Source organism: Lethenteron reissneri, chromosome 11 (assembly GCF_015708825.2).
Source record: "Lethenteron reissneri isolate LAM-NWPU_2019-01 chromosome 11, ASM1570882v1, whole genome shotgun sequence".
In the NCBI taxonomy this organism is placed as follows: Eukaryota; Metazoa; Chordata; class Hyperoartia; order Petromyzontiformes; family Petromyzontidae; genus Lethenteron; species Lethenteron reissneri.
The window spans coordinates 6,706,444-6,723,257 of NC_083789.1; the positions used below are offsets into that span (position 1 = coordinate 6,706,444).

The window sequence follows — 16,814 nt, forward strand, 5'->3', positions numbered from 1 at the left end:
GCTATTAACTGTCGGCTTGCAATGTGCCAATTCAATATTTCCGAGGACGGTTCCGTACATGTAAATCCTTGCATATGCATGTGCTTTCTTAACCGTCGTGTTTTTTTTGTGTGCGCTCACAGAGCTGATGTTTCTGGAGACGAGTGCGTTGACGGGCGAGAACGTGGAGGAGGCGTTCCTCAAGTGTGCGAGGACCATCCTCAACAAGATCGAGTCTGGTCAGTCGTGTCACATTTACCACTGGTGAAGTCACCTTACGGGGGGTAGTGCTCGTACAGTCTCGGCAAGAAGGGCCTTGGTTCAATTCCCTCCTCGGGTGCCTTTTTGCGTGGAGTTTGTATATTCCCCCATTTGTTATGCATGAGTTTCCTCTGGGTTCTCTGGTGTCCTTCCATAGCTTAAAAAAGGGTACAATGTGTGCATATTTGTGGGTGTGTGTGTGTCTATGTATGGGGATCGGTGGTGTAGTGGTTAGCGAACCCGACTACCCGAGTTCGATTCCTGCTCAAGCTAACACCAGTGACGATTATCTGAATTAGTCCTGTGCCTCCCCTAGGTGGACTCAGCCTTAAATTAGTACTTTGTGCGGTGTGTAAACATTGCCACTAGGTAGACAAGGGTGGTCGGGCATAATGCTGAACCCCCCTCCCTCACCCCTTGTGTGCCATGCTAGCCTTCATAGGTGCTCGCTAACAGTACTTGCCCCAAAAGTATGTTAAGGCTATATGGGTGATCTTTGTCTTTATGCGTGTGTAGAAGTGTAATTGCGCATGGCTACGAATGTTGAGGTGTGATTATGCATGGCCACGGATGGCCAACAAACACAAGGGGCGGGGTTACGGCCGTACACAAGGGTGGCGCTCGCACCGACGTCCGCATGTGTATCCCCCACGGGCCCCCCCTCGGGGGCGAGTCCTATAAAAGGTGATGAGCTCGAGGGCTCGAGGTCGGGACTCAGCTTTAACCAGAGAAGACGGAAGACCAGCTAGTGTAGGCCCCAGAGCTCCCCTGGCTCGCTGTCCTTATAAGGGCCGACCAGGGCAAGCCGGTGGCGTGGCCCCGAGAGCCCAGACGAAGCTGGTCTGGTGACTCAGGGAGCCGGGATCCCAGCTTAACCAAGCTGGGACAGATAGCCTCCCCTAGTCCCGTAGTGGAGGAATTGGTATAGGTTAGAGGGGTTAGCTGTCGAGAAATCCCTGTAGCCAAGTGACCTGTAATAACTGTGTTGGTGTAATAAATAAGTGTGCCTCCGATCCTGTCGTCAAGCCTCCATATACTTACTACATCTGGTGTCAGAAGTAAAACGTCCAACGATGGACACACGAGGGACGACACGTACCAGGGAGTCGGAGATGGAAGACGCCGCGGCCGAATCACCACCAGAGATGGCCGGGGTCGGATCGGAGCTGCCGGGGCCGAGTACGCCCGCGCCGCCACGACAAGAGGGGGGGGATGCGTCGGCCGAAGGACTTCGGCTGGCCCACTCCCGCCTGGCGGAACTGCTCTACGCCGCGGCCGCCGCGTTGGAGGAGATCACGCGGCTGGGGGCTGGAGGAGCAGCGCGGGTCGACGACGGCAGCCGACGCGGGGCAACGTTTCCCGCCACCCCGACGCGGCTCGCGGTCAAATTTCCCGCCATCGCTACAGTGCGAGCGGAGGGCGGGGCCGGGCCGCGTCACGTGTCTGCTGAGCGCCAAGCACAAGCCGTGACGTCATCAACACCGGCCGGCGCATCAACATCAGAGCGACCGGCGATGCCATGCTCACAGCCCGCCCACACTGTATCATCGGCGGGGAGCGACGGAGAGCGTTCTGCAGCCACGGACGCCGCCTTACAACAGCGTCTGCCGCCTCTTAAAGAATTCGTGGGCGCAGACGGAGACTGGGGCGGTTTCAAGAGGCGGTTCATCGCTCATCAAGAGATGGCGAACTGGTCGGACGCCGAGGCTCTACGCGCGCTGCCAGCGATGCTGGACAACGACGCCCTGGCTACCCTCACCTCGGCGCCGAGGGAAAAGCGCGCCACTCTACACCTGGCGTTGCAGCTGCTGTCAGCCGTCTATGGGCCGCCTTCGGACTGCAGGCAGCTGTTCCACGATCGGCGTCGGGGCGCCAACGAATCGCCCCTGGCCTTCCGGACAGCTCTCCTGGCCCTGGCGAAGGCTGCTTTTCCAAGGATGGACGAGGAAGGAGTGGATGCCATGGTGGCTGAGAAACTGCTGCTACTCGCTGATGAGCTGGACGTCAACGTCCTGGCTCAAGACGACGCGGAGATGTCGTCCCTGCTGGTCGCGCGCCACATCCACGGGGGCTTGCGGTCCCTACGTCGAAAGGCGGCAAAGGGGGCGGCCAGCCATGCCATGGCGGCTACCGCCCTCCCATCGGAGGAGGTCTGCGGGGTGGAGCGGCGAGGGGAATGGAGATCGGCGGCACCACAGGCTCGGAATGGACCGAGCCGCCAGGAGCAGCCCAGGACATCGGGGGCGCTCACACGCTGCTACAACTGTGGCCTGCAAGGCCACGTTGCGTCAGGATGCCGGGCTCCCCGTCAGCGCGGGGCGACACCTCGTCAGGACGCCACGCCGTCTCCTCCCAAGCTCCAGCAGAGAAATACGGCGAGTCGCGGCACCTCACACGTTTGGCCCACGCACACATCCGACACACACGCGCTCAACCAAACAGGGCTCCAAATTCCCCGTCCGTCGCGCGCGATTGTTCTATAATGCGGCGAGCGCTCCAACCGGGTCAGTGGTCGGAGCTCGCCCATCGTGTCGTTGCTGTGTCGGCGGGATCATCGGTTGTGGTCGGTCATATTGATGGGGTAGAGGTGCGGATTTTAATTGACACGGGCATCGGCGACCATTATATCTGATTTGATTTATAACATCCTTCCCGTTCAAAGTCGTCCCTTGCTCCCTGTTGACGTGCCATGCTATGCTGCTAACGGGGGCTCGCTGGGCATTATTGGGCAAATCCGTGCCACTATCTGCATTGGAGACATTAAATTATCCGGGCCTGTTTTGGTTTCCTCCTCACTCGCGGTTCCGTGCCTGTTGGGGACGGATTTCTTGGCCAAAATGCCCATCCGTATCCTGATTGACCAGGGGTGCATTGAGCTCCCATCGGGCCGACGCGTTACATTTTTGTCTTCCCCCACCACGGAGCGTCGGGCGTTTGCCACCGTGCAGGCGCTCGTGACAAAAACTGTGCGCGTACCTCCGGGGGCTCAGATGCTCGTCCCTCTTAGGTTGCGTCGGCCGTTTAATGAAGGGGTTGCGGATCGGGGGGTCTTGTTGGGACCATCTCGGGCCGGGGTAAATGGACCCGATTTGCTCGCGGCTCAGACCATGGTGAGAGGGGATGGGGACCCCTTCATTGCAGTCCTTAATGTGGGATCGCGAACGGCCGTGGTTCCTCAAGGGACCGTGCTTGCACACGCAACGCCGGTACCCTATGAGGAACCACTCGTGGGTCAGGTATCCACCGATCCTCCGTCGCGACCGCATTCGGACTGTGATGACGGATGGCTGGATGCGCTTTGCGCGGGTTCAGTGGACCTGTCCGACTCGCAGCGCGCGCAGCTGCGAGTTCTCCTGAGCGAATTTGCTGACGTTTTTAGTCAACACAAATTTGATATTGGTTGTACTAAATTGCTGCGACACCATATTGACACGGGTGACAGCGCGCCAATCCGCCAAAATCCCTTTCGGTTGAGTCCCGCCGAAAAGGATCATGTCAAATCGGCTGTTGATGACATGCTAGCCGCCGATATCATTTCCCCTTCCAACAGCCCGTGGGGCGCGCCGATCGTTTTGGTGAAAAAACACGACGGCTCACTGCGGTTTTGTGTCGACTTTCGGCGTCTGAACAAAATCTCTGTGGCAGATGCGTACCCGCTTCCTCGAATGGATGAGTCGCTCGATGCCTTGGCGGGGGCGCGATTCTTTTCCACCCTCGATTTGCTATCTGGATTCTGGCAGCTTCCTCTGGATGACGAATCAAAACCTAAGACTGCTTTTCGTACACCGCAAGGTCTCTTCCAATTTAACCGCTTGCCGATGGGTTTACATTCTGCGCCGGCAACTTTTAAGCGGTTAATGGAATTGGTCTTGGCAGGTTTGCAATGGGATTCGTGTTTGATTTACTTAGACGATGTCATCGTCTTTAGCAAATCCTTCGAGGAACACCTCCAGAGGTTGCGTGCTGTTTTTCTCAAAATGCGGGCTGCCAATTTGAAATTTAAACCGCAGAAGTGCCATTTACTCCGCGAATCGGTGCGATATTTGGGTCACATTGTTGGGCGCTCGGGGATATCCACTGATCCCGCCAAAACGGAATGCGTCAGCTCCTGGCCGACTCCCACCTCGATGGGAGAGGTCAGGAGTTTCATTGGATTCGCGTCGTATTATCGACGATTTGTGGCTGACTTCGCTACGATTGCGAAACCATTGCATGCCTTGACGTCCAAGGGAGTCAGGTTTCATTGGGGGCCGGAGGAGGAGGCTGCTTTTCGCGCCCTCCGGAAAGCTTTGGTGGGGGCTCCGCCGTTGAATTACCCCGATTTTTCACAACCCTTCTTGCTCGATACTGATGCAAGTAACACGGGCATCGGGGGCGTGCTGTCCCAGCTCATTGGGGGCGTAGAGCATGTGGTGGCTTACGGTAGTCGGGTACTGTCTCCAGCCGAACAGCGGTACTGCGTTACCCGTCGGGAATTATTGGCGATTGTTTATTTCATTCAGCAGTACCGCCCGTATCTGTACGGTCGGCGGTTCACCGTCCGTACAGATCATGCGGCCCTACAGTACGCCCTGCGGGTTCAACAACCATCGGGCCAGTTGTCTCGATGGTTGGAGATCCTCCAAGACTATGACTTTGTCACCACATATCGTAAGGGTGTCCGCCACACGAACGCTGACGCCCTGTCACGATTGCCACCCACTTCGGAGTGCGCGTGCCTCTTGGGTTCGGGGCGCTGTAGGCCCCCGAACGTCACCACCGATTCGGTCCTCGTGGCCGCTGCCGATGCGCCTTCGGCTTCGGGTCCTATCGAGCAAGAAGGGAGGGATTCGTTGCTGGGGTTGTCGGTCGCGGAATGGGGACGCCTCCAAATGGAGGACACCTCCCTCCTCGCTCTGCGCCGTCGCGTCGGGGGGGCTGGTCAGGGGGTGGCGAACGTTGACTCGTGGGGGTTGTTCCAGGGTCTTTTAATGCACTGGGATGGAAAAACCCGCCGCCAGCGGCTCGTGGTTCCTGCAGCATTAAGGGGTAAGGTGGTATGGGCTGTTCATGAGCGGCTTCTGCACTTGGGGGTTCACAAGACCTTTGCCACGCTCCAGCTCGATTTCTTCTGGCCGGGCATGGAAAAGGACGTGGGGGATCTCCTGGGGTCATGCACGCAATGCGCGCAGAGGAAGCCACCTGCTAGGGGGTCCAACCCTCCGCTGCAGTCCATTAAGGTTTCCCGGGTTAACGAGCTCGTCGCTCTGGACATACTCGGCCCATTTCCCGCTACGCCCAGGGGCAATAGGTATTTATTAACGGGGGTCGAATACTTCACGAGATGGCCTATGGCCTGGCCCCTGGCAAACCAGTCGGCAGCAGCCATCGCGGAGGCCTTTGTCCAGGGCTATGTCCTCGACAAGGGTGCTCCGGAACGGCTGCTTACTGACCAGGGTAGGAATTTTTCTGGTAAACTCCTACGTGAGGTGTGCGACCTCTTGGGTACGGAGAAGGTTCGGACCTCTCCGTATCACCCACAAACTGACGGGATGGTGGAACGGCTGCATCGGACCATCACGTCTATGCTGTCCCAGCAGGTGTCAGTATCCCAGACGGATTGGGACCTCCGTATAGCCGGTGTGTTGCAGGCTTACAGAATGGCTCCCCATGCGGCCACCGGATTTTCCCCTTTCTTTTTGATGTATGGGCGCGAGGCTAACCCCCCTGTGACGACCCAGCTGAAGCTCTCGGCGCCCCAGGTGAAGTCTAACTTGTCCGAACACGTTAAATTTAACATCAGCAAATTGTCTGAGGCGCGGGAAGCGGCCGTGCAAAATTCTGAACTCCGCCAGAGGGCGAACGAGAGGCTTCGGTTGGGGCGGGTACAGGTGGTCAAATGGAAACCAGGGGACAGGGCGTGGTTGCACTGTCCCCAGGTGCCGCTGGCAACCTCGTCAAAATTGGTACGGCCGTGGCGGGGGCCAGTGGAGGTCGTACAGGTCTTGCGGCCGCAATGTGTTCGCGTCAAATGGGGGAGGCGCCGGTGGTATGTGCACCCCTCAAGGTTGAAACCATTCATCGCGCCGCCCCGTGGTTCACACACACACACGCATGGCCAAACGTGTGAGGGTTCCGCCGACTCCCCGACGTCGCTGCACTCGCCTAACCCGACATCAACTGTTCCGTCCCCAGGCGCAACAGGAGTGACGGGTCCACACCCACCAACCCCTCCCGGAGGGGTCGGGGGTCACTCGGCAGCGACGCCTGACTCTCTTGCACCCGGACCGTCAACAACCGTCACTGAGCGTGCCAGGACGGGCCCTTGTGACGGGCCCGCCGCGAGAACGCGCGCCAAAACGCGCAGACTATTGTGAGGTCGGCCGTTGGGGGGCCTTGCGGACAATGGGAGGGGTGGCGTCCGGAGTGTGTGTATATATGTTGGTTTTGGGGTATTTATTCGGGGGGGGTGCGTCGGGTTATTTTTTTCTCTCTCTCTCTTCCTGTTGTTGTTCTTGTTAAGGTTCTCTTGTTCTTGTTAAAAATTACGCGAGGCACACACACGGGGTTTTCGTGAGGGATGCACCTTTATTCTGATTTTTTTTGCAGCCAGGGACGGCTGCGAGCTGTACAGGGGGGGGTGATGTAGAGGTGTAATTGCGCATGGCTACGAATGTTGAGGTGTGATTATGCATGGCCACGGATGGCCAACAAACACAAGGGGCGGGGTTACGGCCGTACACAAGGGTGGCGCTCGCACCGACGTCCGCATGTGTATCCCCCACGGGCCCCCCCTCGGGGGCGAGTCCTATAAAAGGTGATGAGCTCGAGGGCTCGAGGTCGGGACTCAGCTTTAACCAGAGAAGACGGAAGACCAGCTAGTGTAGGCCCCAGAGCTCCCCTGGCTCGCTGTTCTTATAAGGGCCGACCAGGGCAAGCCGGTGGCGTGGCCCCGAGAGCCCAGACGAAGCTGGTCTGGTGACTCAGGGAGCCGGGATCCCAGCTTAACCAAGCTGGGACAGATAGCCTCCCCTAGTCCCGTAGTGGAGGAATTGGTATAGGTTAGAGGGGTTAGCTGTCGAGAAATCCCTGTAGCCAAGTGACCTGTAATAACTGTGTTGGTGTAATGAATAAGTGTGCCTCCGATCCTGTCGTCAAGCCTCCATATACTTACTACACGTGTAACACTCATGTCAGGAGTGATGGTAGAGTGGTTTTCCTCCTGCGTCATGAACCTGGCAACCCGAGTTTGATTCCCAGCCAGTAGCAACTGATATCTTGTACCGGTGTTGAGTCTCCTATTGGTCAACTCAGTCTTGAGTACCTGGTGTAGTATTTAAAACATGAGCAGTGGAACAAAGGCATTGTGCTGGACACCAAGTCCCTTGTGCATTGGACTGACCATTATAGGGACTCACTTACAGTCCTTTCCTCAGTGTTGAATATTGTTTAATGGGAGTTCGATGTCTTGTTTGTTCATGCTGTGTTCATGTATGTGCTGCCACAACAGGGGAGTTGGACCCTGAGCGTATGGGATCGGGAATCCAGTACGGAGATTCGACGCTTCGACAGTTGCGGCAGCCACGGGGAGTGCAAGCCCCAGCCAAGCCTGACTGCGCTTGCTAGGTGCGTATGTGGAAATTACACACGTTTGTGTGTATAATTTTGTCTTAGTTTAACCCATTTATACCTTGGTCTGCCCTGTGATCTCCTGCCAGCAAGTCTTTGGCATGAGAATAGGTTTCCACTTTTTTTCTCGCAACAAAACAGGTGTTAAGATGTTAAAACACCAAACTGAAACACCTTTTATAAGGAATCATGTCTCCATTAACCGCAATACATGTGGTTAATGCAGTCACAATACTTGTGGTTAATGCAGACACGATTCCTTGTAAAAAGGTTCAGTTTGGTGTTTTAACATCTTAACACCTGTTTTGTTGCCAGAAAAAAGGGGAAACCCTATTATCATATTTTGGTACTGGCAAAGGAGGTCCCATGGAGTCTGATACTTCACATTGCATTACAGTGCACCAAATCTGGTGCAAGTGTTATCATGACATCGCCATCACTTAGTGGCGAATGGCGGTTGCTATTGTTCCGTGTAGGAGCGACATTAGTTCGAATCCCAGCTAAACAAATCAGTGGCATATAGCATCTGAACTTGTCCTAGGCCTCCTCGACTCAGCCTTCAATAAGGTCCTGGTGTGTATTTATGTATGGGGAGCAATGGCACATCGTAGAATACACTGCAATTATGATCATGGTGTCCTGGGTAGGATTCCCAGTTGTGCCCTCGGTTTGAGTCCCCGCCGTACTGGTGGAGGGCTTTTGCTTATAAGAACAGGCGGCAGCCCAACAGCATTTATTTAATGGGCCACCCCCTGCTGAAGAGAATCGGAGCGGTTGAAACTGATCCAAGGTTTGCTTGCTTAATCAAATGCTAGAAATGTTTGGGTCATTAAAAAACCCATTTGTTCACACTCTTAAATATATATTATTTTTTACTTATTTTAAATAATTAAAATGTGCTATTTTAATCCGACATTGCTGTTAATATAACTTGATTAAAATAAGTAATAAATGCAACCCTAATTCATATTTTGTTTTGTTCCCAAAGCTTTTGAATTCCGTGCTCGGCTACGGAGACTTGCAGGAAACGGCGAGGACCAGGAGTCGCTCCATTCCAGCGACCCCCCCCCCCCCTCTCCGTGCAGCGTATGCATCAACCCTCTGGCCAAACCTTGACTCCTGACCTTTTGACTTTGACGTTGGAACTCATTACTTCCAATCTCTAACCCTACGCCTCCCATTTTCCCACTCCTTTCATCTCACGGAAAAACCCTGCTCCCTCAGTAATCCCCCCATGTGATCACGAGGGCTCATCCATCAAAACCTGATGCCACTGTCACTTTTGGTGCGGCTGAAAATGATCAGGCTGTCGATCCGATGATTGAGTTGGCTGCACCTTAGTTATTCATATTCTTACTTTTTATTGTTATTTTATGGCTGTGGTTGTGCCTCGGCTAAAACGAAAGGTTATTTGTTTTCTCGCCAAATCGAATCGGAGAGCGTGCCCACAATGCAATTGTTGGGAGCAGCGCCATGTTGGGAATATGAACGCACTGACGGGGAAGTGGCGCTGCCCTTCACCTTTGCCGTCCACTTTTTTTGGCGAAAAGGAGCCGAGTTGGCAGAAACGCGTGTCCTGTCTCTTCCACGCCTGTGGAAGTCTTCCGCCACCCGTGGGTTTGATGTCAACGCAGCGCAAGAAAGCCAGTGGTGACTGCTCAAAGGGGCAACACCGCACCCACCGCATGTGACTTTCTAAGTATCTGTGGCTAGGCGCCTGTTGTTGAAAGCATCGCCAAAAAACAAAATTTAGCTGGGTTCTGTTCAGAAGCCTGCAGGCCCGAATTGGCGAACACATTTTCTTTTGAGAGCTACTGCACAGATCGAAATGCAAAACCTCTCGATGGTTTTATTTTTATTGCATTTTGGATTTGCGATCCGCTCCGGGATGCATGCCGTTGCGTTGCGTGCGCTGTATAGCAGCAGAGGAAGGCATTGATAGACTTGGCCGATGAAGTCAGGGAGGTCGCGTGGCGAAGTGGTCGTCCCGAACCCTCTCCCATGGCTGATGGTAGCGACACGTCAGTAGCCACTTCCTCGGCCTGCCAATACCGCCACTCTCTTCCCCAGCCGCCTACACCTTCGCAACAGAAAAGTGCTGGGTGCTGATCGATCCATGTCACATCGACTGTGCCCCAGATTTAGAATCTTGCACCAAAAACTCGAAGTTGCCAATGATGAAATTATACATTATTTCGCCTTTTTTTTCAAATTCCGAATTGTTTTTGTTTTTTTACATCAAGTCCGTCTTAAAAAAAAGAATGTTTTTAGACCGAAGGAGTGGTGACCATTGGTGCCGTGTGAGTTTGTGAAGGCGGTGGCACAAACGCGGGGTTTTCTCCATTCCCGTTTCTATTCGTGTGAGTGCAAGGGGTAGCGAAGTGTATTATTGCCATGTCCGCCGTCCTTAAATTAATTTGCTGCAGGGCTTGCAGACTTTGTGCACCTTGTCTTTAGTGTATGTTTCAGTTGGAATTAGGAGTGTTTCCAACTTGGCTGTGATTTGAAGGTTATTGGGTTTTTTTTTATGCACGTGGTGGCTGTTGTAGCCATCCGGCCAAGCACACACGGCCGTTAGAACAGAGGGTGTGGAGTTCAAATCTCGTTTGCTTTTGATCCCTCTTGGGGGGGTCCACAATAAATACTACTGTGTTGGAAGTCATTTTGGGGGATTTCCTATGTATTTAATTGCCCCTGCCACAGGAATGTGCCATTTGCACCCTTGGCTCAGGGTTGTAAATGGGAGTGCCACCCCCAATGCTTAGTTGAGCATAATTTTGCGTCGACTTATGTTGCCTTTCTGACCAGTTGAAAATCCAGTGAACAGATCCCTCGTACCCATAATTTTACAGTGGTAAGGCATGAAACGATGTGGTTTATTTATAGATTTAAATCTTTTCTTACACTCCCGATGGAAGCGTAGAATAGTGCAGAATATATTTTTGTTTTCCCCCGGCGTCATGGCATGAGATGAAGTGTCCCGTTCGCAATCTTGCAGAGGAGTGCGTCACCCCGTGTTCGAGAATGCTCCATGGAAGGAGATATCATGGAAATTGTTCTGAGATCTTTTCCCACAATGAATTCTCCCATCACATTACAGTCAAAGCAGTACATTTTTTAAAGTCTTAGAGCTGCGATATTTCAAAATTAAGTGAAAAACAACATTTACTTAATAGAATCTTGCATTCTGTCATTATCGATCGCCATGAGACATCAATGCGCTTCACATTCGAACCTGGTTTAATCACTGCTGAGGACCTGGTTTTGAAGCTAGATTCTCAGCATTGCCGGCTCAGTATTCTGACCCCCCCCCCCCCCCCCCCGAGGAACTGATTATTTTGTCTTCAGATATGTACATAACTGGTTCACATGACCCATGCTGTCACGAGAGGGCTTACGTGCAACACAATTGTGAAATAAGAATTCTTAAATTGAACTGCAAACCTGAATACGTGGATTGTTGCAAATTAGTAAATATAAAATGATGACATCATCCTTGTTAACCGTCTCTCGATGCATAGTCCTGCGTAAGGATACTCGCATGGCAATAAAACATCACGCCATAGTTGAAAGCGCTTCGGTGTTCGCAGTCTCGGCATCATCCCCGTCTTCGGCGCCTTTCTCCACGGGAACGCCCATTCCGCTTGAGAAGTTACGACCCAAGTGGCCACGTTTTGTTGCGCAGTCAAGGTCGTCTTGTACACGCATTGGCCTCTCTCGGTTAATGCGTCAGCACTTTTCTCTTGGGGGTGGGGGGGGGATATGAGTTGGACAAAAAAGAGGAGGCTTTTAAAAATAATATTTAAAGGACAGTACTTTAATGCAACGTCCGCTTTCCCGGGTGGGCATGAGTGCACCCGTGGCGGCGCTTATAAGCGTAATCGATGTAACGCGTGTCTGTGACCCGTCCATATAACCGTTTTGAGTGTGTATCAAACACACATATATACTGAATGTATCTCCCAAGTTTCTGTGTCGATGGGGGAAAGCCTCTGGGGGGGTGAGGGGTTGAAAATAAAATAAAACGGTATCAATGCACTCCCATCTCAAACTGCTGCCGCGGGTCGTGTTTGCAGACGTTGCGAATTAACCTTGAAGACCGATGGAATGAGCCACGCAGCACCGTGAGCAAATATCAGGCCGGCTTGTTTAATGTTTTTTCTTTATTTGCACAAAACACAGAGGTGCAGTAATTGCACCGTGTAGTACGTGAACTGAGAACGTCTCCCATGGGTTATTAGCTACAAAGAGATACACACGAAACGCATAGATACATGGTCCCGTGGAAAATCACAGATGGAGGAAGGCATCGATCTTAACGTGATTTTTTTGTCGTATTGTATTAAGCACGTTGCCACTTTTCTTTGGATGAGGTGGGGAGACTGCTGTTGATTTCTGGGTCGGGGTGAGGAGGTCGAAAAAATGAAGGGTGGAATTTCCCATTTTTTTCATCTATTGGTTCTTCAGGCAGGTCCGCGCCCGAGCGATCAGTCACATGACTAAATCACTCTGGGAATCGCACACCTTAATCGCCTCTTCACACGTGAACGCCTCTGGTTGCAGAGACGGCAACGTATAAACGATTTGAGTTGCATGCGACCGAGTTTCTCAACTGGCTTGTAACCCGTCTTTACACTCGCCAGAAATGCATTGAATCTTGCGTGCGAGACTCGATTCATTTCAATTTGTATGTGTTGTATTTAATTGGTTCATGTTACCTTGGCAGCCACGATAGAGCATCTATCAGCTATATACATTGCTGTACCATTGACCCAGGAAATAGTGGTGCAGTCTGTAGCAAATTGTATAGTCTGCGGCATCTACTGATGTCTGTAAACCTTGTCCAAACTCGCCGAATGGAACACGTTAGTTTAGCAATGGTAGTAATGCATTTATCATTATTGGTTTAAAGGTTCATGATATGTGGCATATAATCTAGTTTGTAATTTCTTTTTTCACGAATCATTTTCTAGGTAATTGGGGTCCCATGTGGTTGCTGCAGCCATTAACTTAACATTGCTACATTCGCCTTTGTTGAAAAAAATCTTGAACTGTGATCCTGAATTGTGACAATTCATCATAACCTCCAAGTGGACGGGGCGGTAGTGGGCGGCATGTAGCTCACTGCGCCTCTTATCGGTAAATTCATCTTTGGTACACGGTCTTTGTCACTGCGCGAGTTTGAATTGGAAGTGCATTAGCCATATTTTGTTATTGTTGCCATGCTGAATGTAATGCGTTGAAACTTTACGTGGCTAAATGTTATATTTTAGTGTTCTGTGACTGGCCTCTCCATTGCCTTTGTCTTTGCCGACATGACCTTGCCAGATTTTAGATGTCCCTGTTTTTGTTACATTTATTGCCGTTAACATAACTTCACACAAGTAGATAAAAAACATCCGTTTCATATTAATCGTACAAATAACATGGGCACATTAACCAAAAAGGTACAATTTTGGAGGGTTAAAGTAAAGCGGAAGCAATTTACAGTGAGGCCAGGCCAGTTGTTGAATTTATGGAGCAGTTGAGGAAAGGGGTGTGTGCATTCATTCACAAATTGCTACTTAAATCTTTCGTGACTGCAGAAATTCATATTCTTTACGTCTTTCGGTAAAGTCGCGTAGATAGGTTCAAAGAAAACAAAAAACTACGACGTTTTGATCGCAACACAAGCGTTCGTCATCAGTAAGAGGTTCTCGCTTCTGTTGCGATCGAAACGTCGTAGTTTTTTGTTATTTCCTTTGAACCTATCTACGTGACTTTACCGAAATACCCAAAGAATATAAATTGCTACTTGTGATCAATAAGCTGTGCGTTAAAATGCCATTGTGATAGCTGCGCTGGCGATTACGGATGTGTATTGCGATTCTTTAGCTGTCGGGAACGCAGATATCACCCTGATGCCTGGTTTATCCTGAGGAATACATATATCACAGGCATCGGTTGTATCATCCATTGAAATGAATATCCACGTGTAAATAGGTATTCCCGTGGTCGGTTGTGTTATTTGTATGGGATAATGGTGATCACCGTTAGTTAAGGTCTTGGCCATTGTAGGCAACATGAAGCTATTGCCACCTTGACCAGCGCCTTGTGACGGAGGCAATCCCAACGCATTGCCATCCGCGACACGAGGCAGGAGCAGCCAGCAGTTGTAACGGTGTCGAGGTTTGTGAAGTCTGTAGAGCGATTGCTGAATGTTTACGTTGATGTTGGAACCAAATTTGATGAGAGATGAGGACTTTTAACTAGGTCTCATGAACACCCATGTTTGTTGATGGCCATTTAATAACAAAACAAGATACATTGTTTTTACGGCATGATTTATCGGGTTACATTTTTCGTGAATGCGATGAATTTTAATCTTTGTTGATTGCCATGGTGGCCAATTTTTTAAATGTCTTGCAGTGTAAGTGAAATGTTTCTTATTTGGAATATCCATTATAAATGATTTTATTCGGCCTGGCTGTCGGTACACAAATAAATGTAAAACACGTCAAATATACACGTCAGCAAGCACTGGTCTCGCGCAGATCATCCAAAGAGTGTTCTTGTACAAAATGGGAAGATGCCGGATGCGTGATCGCAGATATAAGCTTCAGGGCTCTGCTGGTTAGTGATGTAACAGGGTGCCAACATTGTAAGGATATTCATATCCTGACCATACAGTTTCATTTGAAATCGTACATGCATGTGTACAGTCGTTTGGTCAATTCACTGCTGATTGAGGGCCTTCCCCCATGCAGTGTCGTTTGTGAGGGCTTATTTGACCATACTTTACCCCAAAAATTAATAGCTCTTGTCCTGCAGATACTTAAGCACATCCTTACCCTTGCTTAGAGAATTTTGCAGCTTCATTAGGAAACTTCTTTATGAAAACAAAACAATTTTGAGCCACTTGCAAGGGTGCCATGGTCGTGGTGTACATCACAGTTTTTGTGCTTTATCGTCTTAATATTTCACTATCGTGATGTCACTTTTGAGTGCTGCAGTGGAAACCTTGAAAGTCAAGTTAAAGTCCCATTAAAGTTTCAAACTTTTGTCAGACAGCTAAGATATACATCTTCAACATTTAAGTTATTTGGGTTTTTTCTGGTTCAGTTTGTAAAAGGATCGCTGTACCATCTTTATTAACCGTGGCCGCGGCAGCAGCAGGAGCAATGCGGATGTGAGTCATTGTGTAAAACTTCGTATTTCTCTTATTAATGTTGACAACATGCAGCACCTGGCTTTTTGGGAGTTTTTTGTTGCATATGTGATGTCATCGGCATTCCTCCTCCCGTCGTCGCAACAATTGTCAAGTTTATTCTCTTATTGGTTAAAACCCCTGGTTCTCCCTCCCCATCCCTGTGCACATTCAAAATGTATATTGCCTGCAAAGTGGGCCATGCCGCAGCTTGCATCCCTTCCTGTAAGGCTGCAGGGTGCAACCCTTGGGATTGAGAACCCGCTGGATTGCAGCATTCGAAGTGTGCACTGTTGACCCTGCGAACTTCGACTCATTCGGCTCGAGCGGTTGAGCCAGACCTGACAAAATTATGCTGAAGGGACGATGCTTTAGTACATGTTTAATGCTGCAGGTCGTAAAAGCTTTTTTTTTCCACATGTATTTGTTTTTTAATGGAATTATTGCCGACAGGAGAGAGAAAAAAAAATGTCAAGGCAAAAAGTAAAGAGCGAGTGTGGCCTCATCATGGACACCAATCTGTTTTATTCTAGCAAATACGTTTTGACGGGTTAGGGCCAGCCATGACCCGAGCGTATCACCTATGAATTTCAGATTGTTTAGTTGATTTACGTCGGATTATTTAGGTCAAATCAAAGCCATCTTCATTACTTATTGAAAACAGAATTGTCAAATAATGCACGCTGAGGTCCTGAAAGAGAACTTGCCTTTTAAAATACCATCGCGGGCCACAACGTATTCCATAAATGGTTTTTGTTTTTTTTCTACCTGCTGAGAAATGTATCATACATGTTCTCTGGGAATTTAATGTGGGTGGGTTTTAATCTGTCCATGCAGTGGAACCGAAACACTTCGCGCCTTGACGTACATTATTTGATGGTGATCTTCTGCAGAAGTTATCACTGCTCGATTGGGATTCTAACTCATTGGAGTGAACATGAGCTTTTAAAATGTACGATATGTATTGTAAGTGACAGGCAGATGAACCACTAGCATAACTGCCCACAACGGCCACTCAGACCAACAGTCACTCGTAGCTTAAAGACAAATTCCCACGTGTTTAAAGATTTACTTGAGATGATGTAATGTTGATGTCCTGTTTATTATTATTACTACTGTGTTATGCACGCCTGTTTATGAATGATACTTCACACTCTCCCTTACCTAGTGCAGATTTGTATATTGGGATTTTTTGTAGTTGCTGCATCAGCATTTTTTTCATTTTTTTTGTTCACAAGTACGTAAATGAAATAAAGATGCCATTAACGATTATTCTTGTTATCGTTCGAGAACCGTTTTCTTTTTTGATATGCAACATTTGTGATTGTGCAAAATATTTCTTCAATAAGAACTTACAATTTTAGCTCCTCTAAATTAAAAATTGTATTTAAATCTGGTAGATATCCCATTCAGTTGACGTGCCTCTTAGATGATAGGTTAATCTGAAAGTTAGCCATGTGACTCAGGGGTCTGAGCGGTGGCGATATGTTAACGACCTTGCTTGGTATACACGAGGTCATGGGTTCGAGCCCGACCCTGATGCCTGTGTAGAAGACTTGGGGACGACTCACTCGGAGACGGAGGTGAGTTAAGGGCTTTCGCCGTAAGTTTATTAAGGGATCGGGATTACAGGGGGGTGAATCACTTCCCAGGGGTTAGGGGTCCCGGGCTAGCTGCCACTGGGTCCTGACACAGCCGACTGCCCCTTGCCGTCTCCTCTGCGCCGGCCGTGGGATCAGCCAACACGGCCGACTGAGGAGCACAGCAACGTCCAGCCCTG

The 16,814-nt window shown here is 50.2% G+C and overlaps 1 protein-coding gene across 1 annotated transcript in view; it reads left to right on the top strand.

Moving 5' to 3' along the window:
* Positions 1-16,306, top strand: part of LOC133341372 (ras-related protein Rab-4B) — a 31,799-nt gene extending 15,493 nt beyond the window's left edge. The window contains exons 6-8 of the mRNA XM_061549925.1: positions 123-218; positions 7,730-7,845; positions 8,837-16,306. Of these exons, the coding sequence (XP_061405909.1) occupies positions 123-218; positions 7,730-7,845 (212 nt within the window). The 3' untranslated portion in view covers positions 8,837-16,306. The remainder of the gene's footprint in view (positions 1-122; positions 219-7,729; positions 7,846-8,836) is intronic.
* The last annotated feature ends 508 nt before the right edge of the window (positions 16,307-16,814 follow it).